Here is a 14,190-nt window from a genome sequence, read left to right on the forward strand (position 1 = left end):
TTTTCCCTTGGGGCACCAGTTAGATTCTCTGGTATCCAGAAGATTCACGCCTTAAGCGGATTCCACAGACAATCAAACCCACGGCGAAGAGACCAAGCACGATGGCCCCAATCACGGGAAGCACAATTATGTAGTCAGATGAACATTCGTCCACTAAGAGAAAAAACAAATACAGTCACTAAGGTTTAGTGAGGACAGACCAGAAAGCAGGCTAGAGTGGGGAGAATATGAGCTTTGGAGTCAGACCTGTGCTTGGCTTTTGCTTCCACCACTAACTGTGTGAACCTGGGAGGGTTATTTAACCCTGCAATTTACTCATTCATAAAGGAAGCAAATAATATATAAAATTGTTGGAGGATGAAATAAGATAACTTTCTCTTCTCAGAAATTAATAATTATTTAATAATTGTTAGTCCTGTTTTCTTCCAGGTGTTGCTCTCTGCAAAGTGGGATGTGCTTACGTAAAACAGACTGCGTCACCGTAAACCTTATCTCTTGAAAACATGTGATGTTTCTCCACTTTTTAAAGCATTCATTTTTGTCACACTTACAGTTCTCTTTTATTGCTTTTAGTTAGCCAAAAATATTAGAAAATAGACCTAATTATTTATGAGAGCTTAAAAGTGAAAGTTTGCAAATTTGTCAAAACTCTTTTTTCTTTATTCTGTTAGAGACTATTCAGTTCATTTAAAATGTAATCAGTCTTGACTGGAGAAAGATGGGAGGCCCTGGGAATAAAAGGGAACTTAATTGAATACAAATAAATGGAGAACTATATCTATATCTTATTCAAGAATAGATGAGAGGATATGCCCTTGAGGTCTTCCATGAACCAGTATTGAAATTATGTCCTGAACCAAGAATCACCATTAACCCAATTCTCACCTGAGGTCCAAGCAAAAAGAATCAGGAGGGGCCAGGGAAGAGGGAATGGTAATTAGAGACTCCTGGGAAAAAAACTAAATCTATACAAGACAGGAACTGCGCTTGTAGTACACTATTTGATTTGGCAGTGGACAATATTTACATTATAATGATGCATACCTTATTGATTTAACAAAAAAACAGTGATATAACCATAAAAAGGATGGTGTAAGAAGTATTAAATCCTTATCTTCCATAGCAAGAGGTTTAAAGCTGATAAATTAAGAAATAGTAGGATAAGCTTTTTATTATTTTTTAGATAATTATGGAGATAGTTACCATAAGAAACTGTTAAAACTAGTTAAAGTGCTTTGTCTCTTAGAGGAGGGACAGGGAAATGTTGCTTTTCATGAATCCTTTTAGAGTATATGATAATTTTGTTATTTACATATTTGTTAAAATTATACATAATTTTGTTATATTAAATATAACATTGTACATGTAAATATTTATATATATTTCTTAGGTAGGAAAGAACATAATCTAAGAAGTTAAAATAATTTGGAAAAAAATACAGAATTATCAAAACAAAATGTAAAGCACATACCTATCGATCCAGCAATTCCACCACTAGGAATTTATACTGAAGATATATTCATAAAGTATACAAAAATATGTAATAATAATCTCCTTTTATGAGAGGAAAATTGACAATCTAAATATCCATCAAAAGTTTACAATTGTATATTCATACAATAGACTATGATGTAGCCATCAAAAGGAATGTGGTAGATTTCCATGTGCTGACAGGGAAGTTACCTAAGATCTGTGAAGCACTGCATGGGTGCCTAGAGCAAAAAAATACACAAGAAGCTGGGGGAAGATTGGGATGGGAATAGAGGCAACTTTTACTTTCTATGTAGTTTTATACTATTTAATATGACATTGCTTAAACATCTTCAAAATGAAGAAAAGTAAACAAAGGAAATAGTTATCCAATCACCATGTTTCTTCCACTTGAATTAATCACCATAAATCTTTGATGCACTTGTTTCCTCTGTACATATATGTGTGTATGCGTGTGTGTGTGTGCTCATGTGTATGCTTAAAGAAAAATCATTGTATTTTTTAAAATGATATATGCTCATTATAAATCTCCTGAAAACCACCTACCCAGAAATTATCATTGGTAAAACATGGACAATCATTATTTCAGGCGTCTTTCTTTACAACTGTAAGAATAGATGGGTAGAAAAATAAATAGAAGTGGTTTTATCAAAATGGGATCATACAAGTGCTATTTTAACCAAAATTGTTCATTTTAATGTTACTTGAATTTCACAGAAGAAAAAAACTAAAACAAAACCAGAGGAATTACTGCACTTCAAATAAACGTGTCTTTGCCATGGGAAATATTGTTGCATAAAAGATCTCTTTAAGGTTCAAAGAAGAGACAAAAATACACAAGTAGAAAATAAATAATGATTATGAAATGCATTAAGAGGTTATAAAATAAATTAGAGATGTGTTTTCTAAACTCTGTGTTTCCAGTTAGACATTATCTATTGATTCTGTTTTGAAAGATTAACACTAACAGATTCCGTTCTATTTCTGGTCTTCCCAACTCAAATACTGAATAGCTATACATATTTTTAGAAACATTGTTCAGGTTTACAATATTTCAATTCTATTTGATAAGTATAATTCCTATAATTTCTAAAAATTCGTTTCAAATTTAGAACACATTCACCATTTAAAGTCAAAATAATATAAAATGCTGTACATTGAGAAGTTTCACTTCTGTCCTTGTACCATCTTCTTAGTTCCCCCTGCCAATATTAGAAAACTACTTAGTTTCTTATATATTTCCAATGTTTCAGATATAAGCAAAAGTGAAAATATACTTTATTTCCCATTTTCCTCACTATTACGCATTATACATTTTTTAACAATATATTTTGGATAACTTTCCTTATACATACACAAACATGTATGTTCTCATTCTTTTCTTATAACTGTATAGTATTCTGCTGTGGAATGTATCTGTCCCAGATTGATGGACCCTTGGTTTGTTTTTAATCTTTTGATATTACAAATAATTCTGTGATGAATAAGCATGCACATATATCATTTTATATATGAGAAGGAATGATAAAATCTCAGATCCATAATTGTTTAATACTTTTTATATTTAACTTTTCAAATAGATAAAATGCCTTAAAAAACAAAACAAAATTGTGCTTTCTCTATTCCTGAAAGATGTTTGCTGATATCCTTGCTTGTAATGTGGCTTCTCTGATCAAATTTCATTGTCAAGTTGTATCTTTAAGAAGAGCTCATTTGTGCTGTAACCCTTGAATTATTTCATGTTTGAGGATATCAGTCTATTACCTTTCTACTCAGATTATATTTTGGGGCCACACTTTCCTTTAGGATTTTGTAGACATTGGTCTATTGTTTTCTGGCTTTAAATGTTATTGTAAAGAAATCTGAGGCCAATTTTAACCTTCCCCCTTTATAGGTGATTTGCTTTTTTTTAGGGGAAGGGGGAGTTTGTATGTCTAAAGAATTCTTTAGCTTTAAAGTTCTACGGCTTACTTTGGATATATCTTAATGTTAAGCTTTCTGTGTCGGGTTCTTTTTTCCTCCCACCCTGGGATAGATACACTGTGCACTTTCAATCTGCAACTTCAATTATCTATTTTAAGGAAAACCTCTTAAATCATCAAATATATCTTCTTTTTATTTTTTAACTCTGTACTTCAGAGGCACCAGTTATCCTTATTTTAGATGATCTGAATAGCTTTCATACCTAGCAGCTAACCTATAATGTTATAATCTTAATTTTTATTAACTGGTTAACTCAAGTCTTTTTCTCTACAAAGATAATTCAGTTTTCAGCTCTATCTGTTCTGCCTTTTACTATTTCCATTTATTATGGAAGTGTATTGCTTTGATGCTCAATTTGTTTTCTTAGGAGTGAAATGTCCTATTTACCTCACTCTTTCTTTATAACTTCTCCTCTATGAGCTCTGGTTATATGGAATTCCCATTCTTATTAATTGTCAAAAAAACAATTGACAGGTATTTCTCTCTGTTCCTTGAGTTAGGTTTTCTTTGTATTTTATCAACTATATTCCTTTCTAACCCTCCCTCCTTTAATTTTTAAAAATTGTGGTAAAATATACACAACATAAAATTTACCATTTTAATTGTTTTAAAGTGTACACTTCAGTGACATTAAGTACATTCACATTTTTGTGCAACCATCACCACTATCCACCTCCAGAACTTTTTTCATCTTGCAAAATGAAAACTCTGAATCTATAATTTAATCTTATATTATTTTTTCCTGCAATAATTTTGCATTGTAGTCTTGTAGTTTGTTTTCATCTTACTCGTTTCCCGTTAAGCTAACTAATTGGATTCTATTTTCTTTTCTATACCTGGGGAACTAGCTACAGACTGGGGTGTCCTCTGGTTTGGGGCTGGCTCCCCAGTTCATTTCCAGCAGTCTGTGTTTATTCTGCCTTGTCTCCACAGTAGCCATTTTCACTACTCCTACCTAGCTTGAAGAGATGTGGGATCCTAGTTCCCCAACCAGGGATCGAACCTGGGCCCCCTGCATTGGGAGCGTGGAGTTTTAATCATGGACTGCCAGGGAAGTCCCAAGTGGCTGCTCTTTTTCTCTCCAGTTTTAGGAAGAGTAGTCAGCATTCACAGTATGGCTCCTTGGGGTAGGTGTACTGGGGAGGGTTAGGAGCCCACTCAGCTGCCCCTTTCCACTCTTCCTCTCAGTCTTGTATCTTTGTTGTTCATCATTTTAAAATGTTTATTGCATTAGGTTATGTCTTTTTGACTGCTACTGGTGATTTAAAAAAAATTTTTCCCCCCTCAATCTATTAGACAATGAGTGAGAAAAATTCTGTGAGGACAATTCTAGTCACTATTTTAACTCCAATTTTTCATTTCATATATTTCTGTAGTGCTTAAATTTTTTTTCACAACCTACGTGTTCTTGCTCCCATTTGTTTCTTAAAAGTTAAGAATTAGTAGTGAAGTATAAATTATAACCATTTTAAACAGTTTATGAAGCAAACCCAAAATGCGGGCACACATTGATACACATTTGTTAATCAATGTCTGTTTTGTATGTAATTCATACGTAATTCTTTATTCACATTATCGTTGTGAAAGCCTAGAAACAATAAAAATTCCCGATAATAACAGAATAGTTAAGTAAATTATTGTGAAATGTTGATAGCATATTCAGGACAGCAGCCATAGTAATGACACTTTGTACCTCTAGCAGCATGGAGAAATGCTTATGGAACAAGGATACCAAACTGTGTCCTCCGTGTGCTTTCAGTTTGTAAAACAATATTCTTGAGAAGGAAATACAGTTGACCCTTGAAGGACACCAGTTTGAACTGCACGGGTCTATCTATAGGCAGATATTTTTCAACATTAAATACTACAGTACTACTTTATCCGCAGGTGGTTGAGGAACGCAGGTACAGAGGGAACCACCGAAACGGAGGGCCAACTCTGTTATACACACAGATTTTCAACCGTGGGAGGGTGGGTGCCCTGACCCCCAGCATCGTTCAAGGGTCAACTGTACACCAAAATGAACAATGGATAGGTTATCTCCATGTGGGCATTAGTGAAGGTTTCTACTGTCTCTAGGTAGGTTGCAGAGAGAGGGGTAAATTCAGGCGTTCTACCGTCAGCAGAAGGGAGAAACTGAGTTGAAACCAGCTGGAAGGGCAAGCAGCAGGAGAGCCAAAGGTCAGGGGCCAGTGCCGCCAGAGAGGATCAGAGGCCCCCTGTGAGGCTTCCCGGAGTCCTACACAGCAGCCTCCTGCCTCGACCTCAGAAAGGGACAAGCAGTGCTCTGCAGTAAGCCTTGCAGCCCTAAGAGACGACTTGGAGGCAGCATGGCGTGGGGCTGGCAGGGGGCGGGGGGGAACCCCAGGACACAGGGGAGGCCACTTCCAGATGCCCAGTCTACCACAATCCCAGCACTTTCCCCTCTAGGACCCTCATGGGACATCACTGCAACAGTGGGCAGAACTGTGAGGCAATAATGCATCCAGGCATTTATTTACTAATCACTCCAAGGAAACCTGTGTTCTTTTCGGTTACTAGAATGTTAATTCAAAGCAATTTTAAAGATAATTGGTGTGTGTGGGGAGGGGTAGATCACAGGAGTCTAAGCAGCAGCCATCACTCCAAAGAACTCATTGAAGATGGCAGGAAGGAAAATTAAACTCAAGCGAACTGCCTTATCCCTCTCTTCTTGACTTTAATTCGACTTTGTTTTCCTCTGCTGTGGGAGACATTTCTATTCTAGAACCTCCCTTTAGTCATTCTACAGGGTGGTTAGTGGCACGGTGAATAAACAACCCGTGCTCTGTGGTATAGAACCTAACAAGCACACTTGAGGTTGAACTGAAAATAGGAGTCTAGTGCGGGTACCGGCTGACACCCACTGGAGGAAGGAGAGGAAGACAGATGGCATCTCTCCGAGGCCGCACCCTTGCTGCTCAACCCAAGTCACTTTGGGGAACACTGGGTCCTCACATCCCAGATTTGCATCAACACCTCCTGGTGTAAGGAGGAAACAGGAACGTCCTCACCCTCCTGCCATCTTCAAGGGCTCTTGAAGCTCTCTTGAAGCTGCTGTGTGCTCTCCCCACCCCCTCACTTCTGAGAAAGTGGAGAGAGCTAAAATACCTCAAAGGAAAGCAGTACACGTCCTAGATAAGCAGTGGTTATAGAGTGGTTGCCAACTTTCATAAACTTCCTCTTAAAAATAATGAATAACACCTCTGGAAAATACAGAAACACAAGAACAGTTTCTGTTAGTAAAAACAGTTTAAAACATCCAGAAGTCCATTACTCTCCCCTTTCTCTGAAAAACCAACCCCTGTTCTGCTATTTAAACAGTCAAAATATGGCTTAGAATAACACTCTAAGCCATATTTTAATAGAACTTTTCCTCCAGACACCAATCACTCCCAATCAGGAATTTTCTGGTTTACGTTTTTTTTTGTTTTTTGTTTTGTTTTGTTTTTGGTAAATGTTTGCTAAAAAAAGGAAAGTGGATAATAATCTGGGTAGATCTACCTCTTCTCTTTGCCATTTCTGACTGTTTAGATGCTTTGCCTACCTCCGCCCCCCACGATGGCCCAAGTTAACAAATCTACAAGGATACACTAAAATCAAAGAAAAATAGAGACAGAGCACAAAAAAGGTATTAAGAAGGCAGACAACAAATTAAGGTGAAGGACTGGAGAACTAACATTTATGAAGCCTCTTTTGTTTGCCAAGATCTTTGGTATATCCTTTACATTAAAAAATGGAATGTTGGGAAGTTTTCTAGTTTTTTTTTTTTTTTTTTTACTAATAATACATTATAACAGTGTAGAATATGTCCTTTTAGAACTGATAGTCTAAAAAGTCCTCCAGGGCTTCCCTGGTGGCACAGTGGTTGAGAGCCCCCCTGCCATTGCAGGGGATATAGGTTTGAGCCCCGGTCCGGGAAGATCCCACATGCTGTGGAACAGCTGGACCTGTGTGCCACAACTACTGAGCCTGCGCTCTAGAACCCGCCAGCCACAACTACTGAGCCCATGCACCTACAGCCCGTGCTCCACAACAAGAAAAGCCACCGTAATGAGAAGCCTGTGCACCGCAAGGAAGACTAGCCCCTGCTCGCCACAACTAGAGAAAGCCCATGCGCAGCAACAGACCCAATGCAGCCAAAAATAAATAAATTTATTAAAAAAAATAAAAAGACCTTCAGTCAACCTAAAAAAAAAAAAAGATAGTCTATCAAGACTATCATTTAAGTAAATCAGGAGTTGGGCAAAATCCAGGAGTTTAAAATCACTTTAGAATTTATTTTGAAATGGATAGGTGTTTTAAAAGTAAAATAGTTTTTAAAAAAAACTAGAGGGGCTTCCCTGGTGGCACAGTGGTTGAGAATCCGCCTGCCAATGCAGGGGATACGGGCTCGATCCCTGGTCCGGGAAGATCCCACATGCCGTGGAGCAACTAAGCCTGTGCGCCACAACTACTGAGCCTGTGCTCTAGAGCCCGTGAGCCACAACTACTGAGCCCACGTGCCACAACTACTGAAGCCCAGGCACCTAGAGCCCGTGCTCCACAATGAGAGAAGCCACTGCAATGAGAAGCCCGCCCGCTGCAACAAAGAGTAGCCCCTGCTTGCCGCAACATAGACCCAACACAGCCAAAAATAAATAAATTAATTTAAAAAAAAAACACTAGATATTGAGACTCTTTAAAATGTATACGAAAAAGCAGTGCAGTTTGAAAATGTCTTTCACACAATCTTCCCTTTGGGTGTTTGCTTTCTTCTCACAGGACCCTGCTCACATCCCTGCCTCTTGTCCCTAATTCTTACAGCCAGGCCTGTATTATCAGGTATGGATGGTGGAACTCAAGCCCATATGACCCAGGAAGAAGTGGGGTGGAGGCTGTCTTGTAGCTAGCCTGATGGCCTTTGGTGGAATGCTAATTTCCTAATCGGATTTGGAGGGTGGGGTTGGCAACTAGAAAAGTTGATCCCTTCACTTCAGGCTAAATATGCAGCCAGCATTCCCAAGGCCTTAACCTTGCACATTTTGAGGAAGGTGGGGCTTTACATGCGTTCATATCCTCTCCTGGGCCTCTTTCTGGTCACCAGGCATGCTGTTAGCAAAACGCCAAGCAATCCTGCGATACTCAGGCCCACGGCCACAGGGATTTCTCTCCCGTTTCTGTCACGGAAGCATTCGTCCGCTGTAATTGAAGTCAGAGTAACAGGTGTTACAGGCTGGCCACAAGGCTGGGAAGTGATACTGCCCCTGCCTGCCTCAGCTTCACAGAGAAGGAAACTGAGCGAGAGATGGAGCTGTGGGGCCTGTCCCTGCTGCCTCAGACATATGGACAGGTGAAGATGAGAAGGGAAGGGGTCACTGCAGTGGGCTGAAACTTGTAGCGCCTGTGATCACTTAAGGGGTGTCTTAAACTGCAGATCCCCGGACCCCGCACCCAAGCAGTTTTGATTCAGCAGGTCGGAGGTGGGACCCAGGTGATTGTGATACGGCTGGGAGGCAGATCCAACTTTGAGGAACATTGGTTAGGTCCAGAGGGTCAGGATCAGAATTGTGTCTTGACCCTCAAGCCAGGGTAAGCACGGTAGCCTTGTTTCCCAACGTTGGAAACACAGACCTGGACCATATCACCTGGCCAAAGTTTCTATTTAAACTCTGTGCTTCTTGAAGGGACTGCTGGACACCTCGGGCTCCTGGTACCGGAGAGAGCTTTTGCAGGCTCCGAGATTTTAGAGAGAAGGGGTTGAGAAAGTGGGTCAGGGGCCTACTGTTTGGGATGACTGTTCTCTTTGACAAGGCTGAGCGTTACACTTGCTGGATTCCTCTCCAGTTCTCTGAGCCTCTGTTGAAGGATCACCCATCTGTCAGGACTTCTCTGACCCCCTTCCTGCAACGCTGTGTTCCTCATGCCTTCCTCTGCACTCCCACGGCCTTTTGTACTTATGCCTTTTATAATGCCATATTGTATGGTAACTTCTATTTTTTAACTTGCTCCTTTTTCTCTCTTCTCTTACTCTCTGGTAGAAAATATTGTTTACAGGATGACATACAACTTCACATTTGAGCACCTTTAGTGAAATTTGAGGTGCAAAGACTGGGAATAAGGAGCTGAGCTGAAGCAGGGACAGTGGAATGAACAAGAGAAATATTTTGGAGGTAGGATTGATAGGGTTTTGTGACTTTATATGAGAGGGTGAAGGAGGGAGAGGAAAAAATGAAAAGATAGCTTTCTACATCTCCTTGTGAGCACTGCTTAATAGCAGGCCAGGTGTGCTGCTAAAAGGTTTTTATTTCTCATCTCTGCCACCAAGGGTTTCCCCAGACCTGCTTACTTCCTTCTATACACAGGTTCTGAGGGGGGAGGAAGAGCAAGTGTGTGCCTTATTTTTAAGACCACATGATTAAATACAGAGGTTTTTCAAGCCTTCATAATAAATTTTTAAAAGAGTCTCCCAAATTGGATATTTTGAGACAAGATGACAGAGTGGGGGAAATACCTACTAGCAAATTTTAATATTTAATCTTAGGACTCTGGTAAAGGTCCAAAATTAAGATAGAGATTGTAGGACTCAGACCAAACCTACAGATATCAGGGGATCCAAGGCAAGTGACATTTTAATACTGCCTTTGCTGAATGCTTTCCAACAGGTATATCAGAAGTTTTCTGCCAGACACATTTTCAGCTTTACAGTGGAATTCAAGTAGAAATCAGACTCATGTTATAGAAATTTAACTTATAGCTACACCTCTAGCTAAATCTATTTTTGATAGCTGAGAAGTACTCATCATGTCATTGACTTATTATGAGAGAGATGTTTTAGAAACTGAAGTTCAGCTCTTGCCCATATGTAGAAACCCTTGTAATACTGTTTTCCTGGTGGGGAGAAAAGGGTTTTTTTGGAAAGTCACCCTGGGCTGCCCCTGGCCTTCTTGCTAGAACCTGCTTCCCTCTGTGGTGGTAAAAACCCAAAGTAGAAGTTGCGTGGAAACTAAGACTAACTATGAGGAAGCACTAGTTGGGTGGAACAGCTTGGATTTGAGAAGAGGGGATCCAACAGAGTTATTTCTGTCTAGAATGATCACAACTTTCTCTTTTCCCTCCACAAGTGGGAAAGAATCTATTCTGAAATCTTGAATTTTAGACATCACTAATACTCAGGAGTTTTAAGGTGTTCTCAAAGACACCTGGGTTTACCAATATTCAACAGCTTGTTCAGGGGAGGTTACTGATGGCGTTTTCTGACTCTTTGATTGATTGACTGTGTGTGTGTGTTTGAATGAGTCAGAATGTGTATTTTGGTCAGACAAGAAGAATGTATTCTGCTGTGGGAGGGCAGTGGACACGAGTGGGTTTAAGTGTCTGATTTTGAGGCTGGTATTGACTCATACAATGGTGGGAGGGAGGGTTGGCCAGAGAAACTTGACCCTGAGAGCTTAGTGGAATCATACTCTTCTAGGAAGTTCATGTGATTCTTGTCCCTTTGAAAGCTTCAAACAGAAACAACTTGAAACTACTCCTGGGTCTCAGAAGTTTATGTTTGTGACATGATGATCCCTTAACTTACCATTTCCAAAGTGGTTGCCTTCAAAATCAAAGGCTTGAAGTTGGATATTCATTGTTTTCAGCTGAAGGTGGGTTGAGAGCTGGATGCTCTGTTCACTCACACACTTGAAGGAATGCCCGGCCACAGTCTCAAACATCACCATTGCACTTTTCATTCCTTGGTAAACTTTCTCTGAAAACACAAAGGTGAAATATCGACATGTAAGAATCCTGGCAAATATCCATTGAGCCCCCGCTGTTGCTGGGTGGCCCATGTGCAGTTAAATGGTCTTCCTTAGATGTGGCTCTCCAGAGTTCTGACACCTCCGCCTCATGAAACATCACCCTGGTGCTGTCTGGGGACTTTTTCCTGATGCTCTGTTCGCCATATACGGGGGCAATCTCACATAAATTAGAATATGATAACATTGAAATAAAAACTCTTCGGAATCTTTTCTTCAGTAATTTTAAGTCATTGGGGGCAGAGTCAATGGGGACTGTTGTCAGTGCTTGCGCACAAAAAAGTGCCCACAAAAACTTCAGAAATAAAAGAAGTAAGATTGTTCTCTGAGACAAAAATCACATGAACTCATAATGAATCCGAGCCAAGACATGCAAAGTTACCAAGCAGAGTAATTGCATGTCACCACAGTGAATGCATTAATATAGCAAAAGGAAGGACTAAGCCCATCATTGGGAGGGGTTGTTGCATCATTCATGGAAGCATAGGGAAGGGAGAGGCCCATCTCCATCCATCTGAGTGCTGCTGGGAGAGAAGGACCTGCTCAAGGACTGGCCCTGTCTCATGAGAGACACACACGTTTCAAGGAGGTGAGTGCTTCAAGGCCCATGGGGTTAAACATTTAAAATAGCTACACCACTGTAAAGCAATTATACTCCAATAAAGATGTTTAAAAAAATTCAATAACTCCATTTGCTCTAACTCCACCTCCACCAGGCAGCCTTCTGAATATAGTTTGGTTTCCCGAATGGGAGAAAGTTCATTGGCAGAGTACCCAACTGCCTTGGTCCCCTTGCAGTTACAATAAGAAACAGTAGCATGATGAATGAGCAAACTGGCATTCTGATTTTACACATCAGTTTTATGACCTTGGTTTAACATTAGGTTCCTTGAAGAAACAGCCACTGATGGCTTCCGGGGCTGAGGACCAGACCATGGACCTCAGTGAGTTCATCCACGGGCTGTTAGTGAGGGAGTCCGGAAGTTCCCTCCTCTCCTGCTGCTGCGGGTGTGTTCACTTGCATCTGAGATAACATCTCACACGGAGGGTCGGCTCACTGTGTTTCAGGTGCTGTGCAAGTACTTGACGTGCATTTTCCTGTTTAATTCCCACAAAAATTTTTTGAGATAGGTACTACTGTCACCATTTTACAGATGAGAAGACGGAGTTGCAAACATTCGTCTAAGAACATACATCTAGTAAGTGGTATTTGGACTCAAGCCGTCTGATTCTAGAACTCGTTATCTTAACTACTGTGCTGTTGTGTCTCCTGCCCATTACTGTCGTATTTACTGCAGACTCCTGCATTTATACATGCAAACGTCCTACGTGATGTACTGAATTATCCATGTACACTACTGTATCTTGTGTTATATCCTGGGGTAGTCTACTACCACTGCTCGTACTAACATCACCACGGTCACTACCCCTGTAACTACAACTAACTACTGTACTCACACCACCACCACTGCCACCATTGACATGAAAATGATCATTACTATGAGTATGACAGTTCCTGCTGCCACTGCTGAGCCTTGAGCATGGGGCCCTAGAGTTGTTTTTTCCCCTCCTCAGCCTCTCAATTAGTTTCTGGTCTGACTTTCCCTTCTCCTGCCCCTTGAGACATTACTACCCTATTAGTAGCTAAAATTTGGTCCTTATCCAGTGATAACATTAGCTGCTTTATGTTAGCATGCACAATATTTATTCCTTAGTCGATATGAGGAGAGTCATTTGAGATAATGCATATGAAAAGGTAAACTGTGACATCTTACTTACATTTAACCGATAATCATTGACAAAAACTTTTTGAGCAATACCAATGTCATATTGCTAATATTTAAAATAGATATATCTTCACATTTTCATTTCTCGGCAAGTTTCTTTTTATAAGTTCCTTAATTAATAAAAGAATAAGTTTAGGCCAGTCAAAAGAATTTTGAAGAGGAGAAAAGAGACATGAAAACTCTTAGTACATGACCTGGCACGGAGGAGGTGCTCACTAACAGTGTGTTATCTAAGTCTAGGCTTTCTGGAGAAACATCTGAGGCCTCTGAGAAACTCCCTCAACTTGACTGGGAGCATTACTTTCCTAGAAGTGAGCATTGTAGGAATTCTTTCAACTTGCTCTACTTTGGGTAATTTTTCATATAGCAACCAAAGTAAACCTTTATTAATATAAATCTGATATATCATTTCCCTACGCCAAGCCCTCCAATGGCATCTTTTCACACTTTAGAATAAAATCCAAAGTCCTCACCCTGTCTTACCCACAGGCTCTCTGTGCTCTGGCCTGGCTGCCCCTCAGACCTCATTGGCTGCTTTGCTTGCTCTCTTGGACACACTGGTTCCCGCTGGTCCCTGAGTGCCCCAGCAAGCTCACTCCTTAGAGCCTGGGCACCTGTAGTTCCTGCCGCCTGGAAAGAGCTTCCCCAGACTGAGATGTCCCCAGATGGGGATAGCTCTCTACTCAAACCTCACCTCTTCAGAGAGGGCTTTCTCCTCAGAGGGCTTCCCTACTACCCCTTCCAGTCCTCTCCATCCTCATCCTGCTTTTTTTGCTCATAGAATTTAGCACTATTTAACTGTATATTGTAATTTAATGCATCTGTTTACGGTCCTCTCCCCACTTCTATAATGTAAACTCCATGAGGGCAGAGGCTATATGTTTAGATAATTAGGGATACCTAGTACATACTATAGGGCTTGGAACCTAGCAGGCACTAGCTACACTTTCGTAGAATGAATGCATGATTCCGAGAGTGTAAAATAAACCTCACCATTAACAGCAAATCTGTCCAAAAGTCACTCAACTCTATTGTTGCTGATTTGACACAATGTAGCCAACTTGCTTCATGAGCAGACAAGCAGACTGAAGCACACAGAGATGTATCAATAATAAGTTCCCTCAAAGGTA

General features: G+C 40.2%; 1 protein-coding gene across 2 annotated transcripts in view; it reads right to left on the minus strand.

Moving 5' to 3' along the window:
* LAMP3 (lysosomal associated membrane protein 3) overlaps positions 1-14,190 on the minus strand; it is a 33,519-nt gene continuing 19,329 nt past the window's right edge. Inside the window, exons 4-5 of one of the 2 annotated variants that reach the window (XM_024124440.1) lie at positions 11,054-11,224; positions 1-153 (exon numbers count right to left, since the gene is read on the minus strand). In XM_024124440.1, the coding sequence (XP_023980208.1) occupies positions 20-153; positions 11,054-11,224 (305 nt within the window). In that variant the 3' untranslated portion in view covers positions 1-19. Of the gene's footprint in view, positions 154-8,533; positions 8,674-11,053; positions 11,225-14,190 lie in introns of those variants that run through there. The other variant, XM_007111038.2, reaches the window with a different exon arrangement.

The sequence above is a fragment of the Physeter macrocephalus genome, chromosome 1, assembly GCF_002837175.3.
Source record: "Physeter macrocephalus isolate SW-GA chromosome 1, ASM283717v5, whole genome shotgun sequence".
Taxonomy (NCBI): domain Eukaryota; kingdom Metazoa; phylum Chordata; class Mammalia; order Artiodactyla; family Physeteridae; genus Physeter; species Physeter macrocephalus.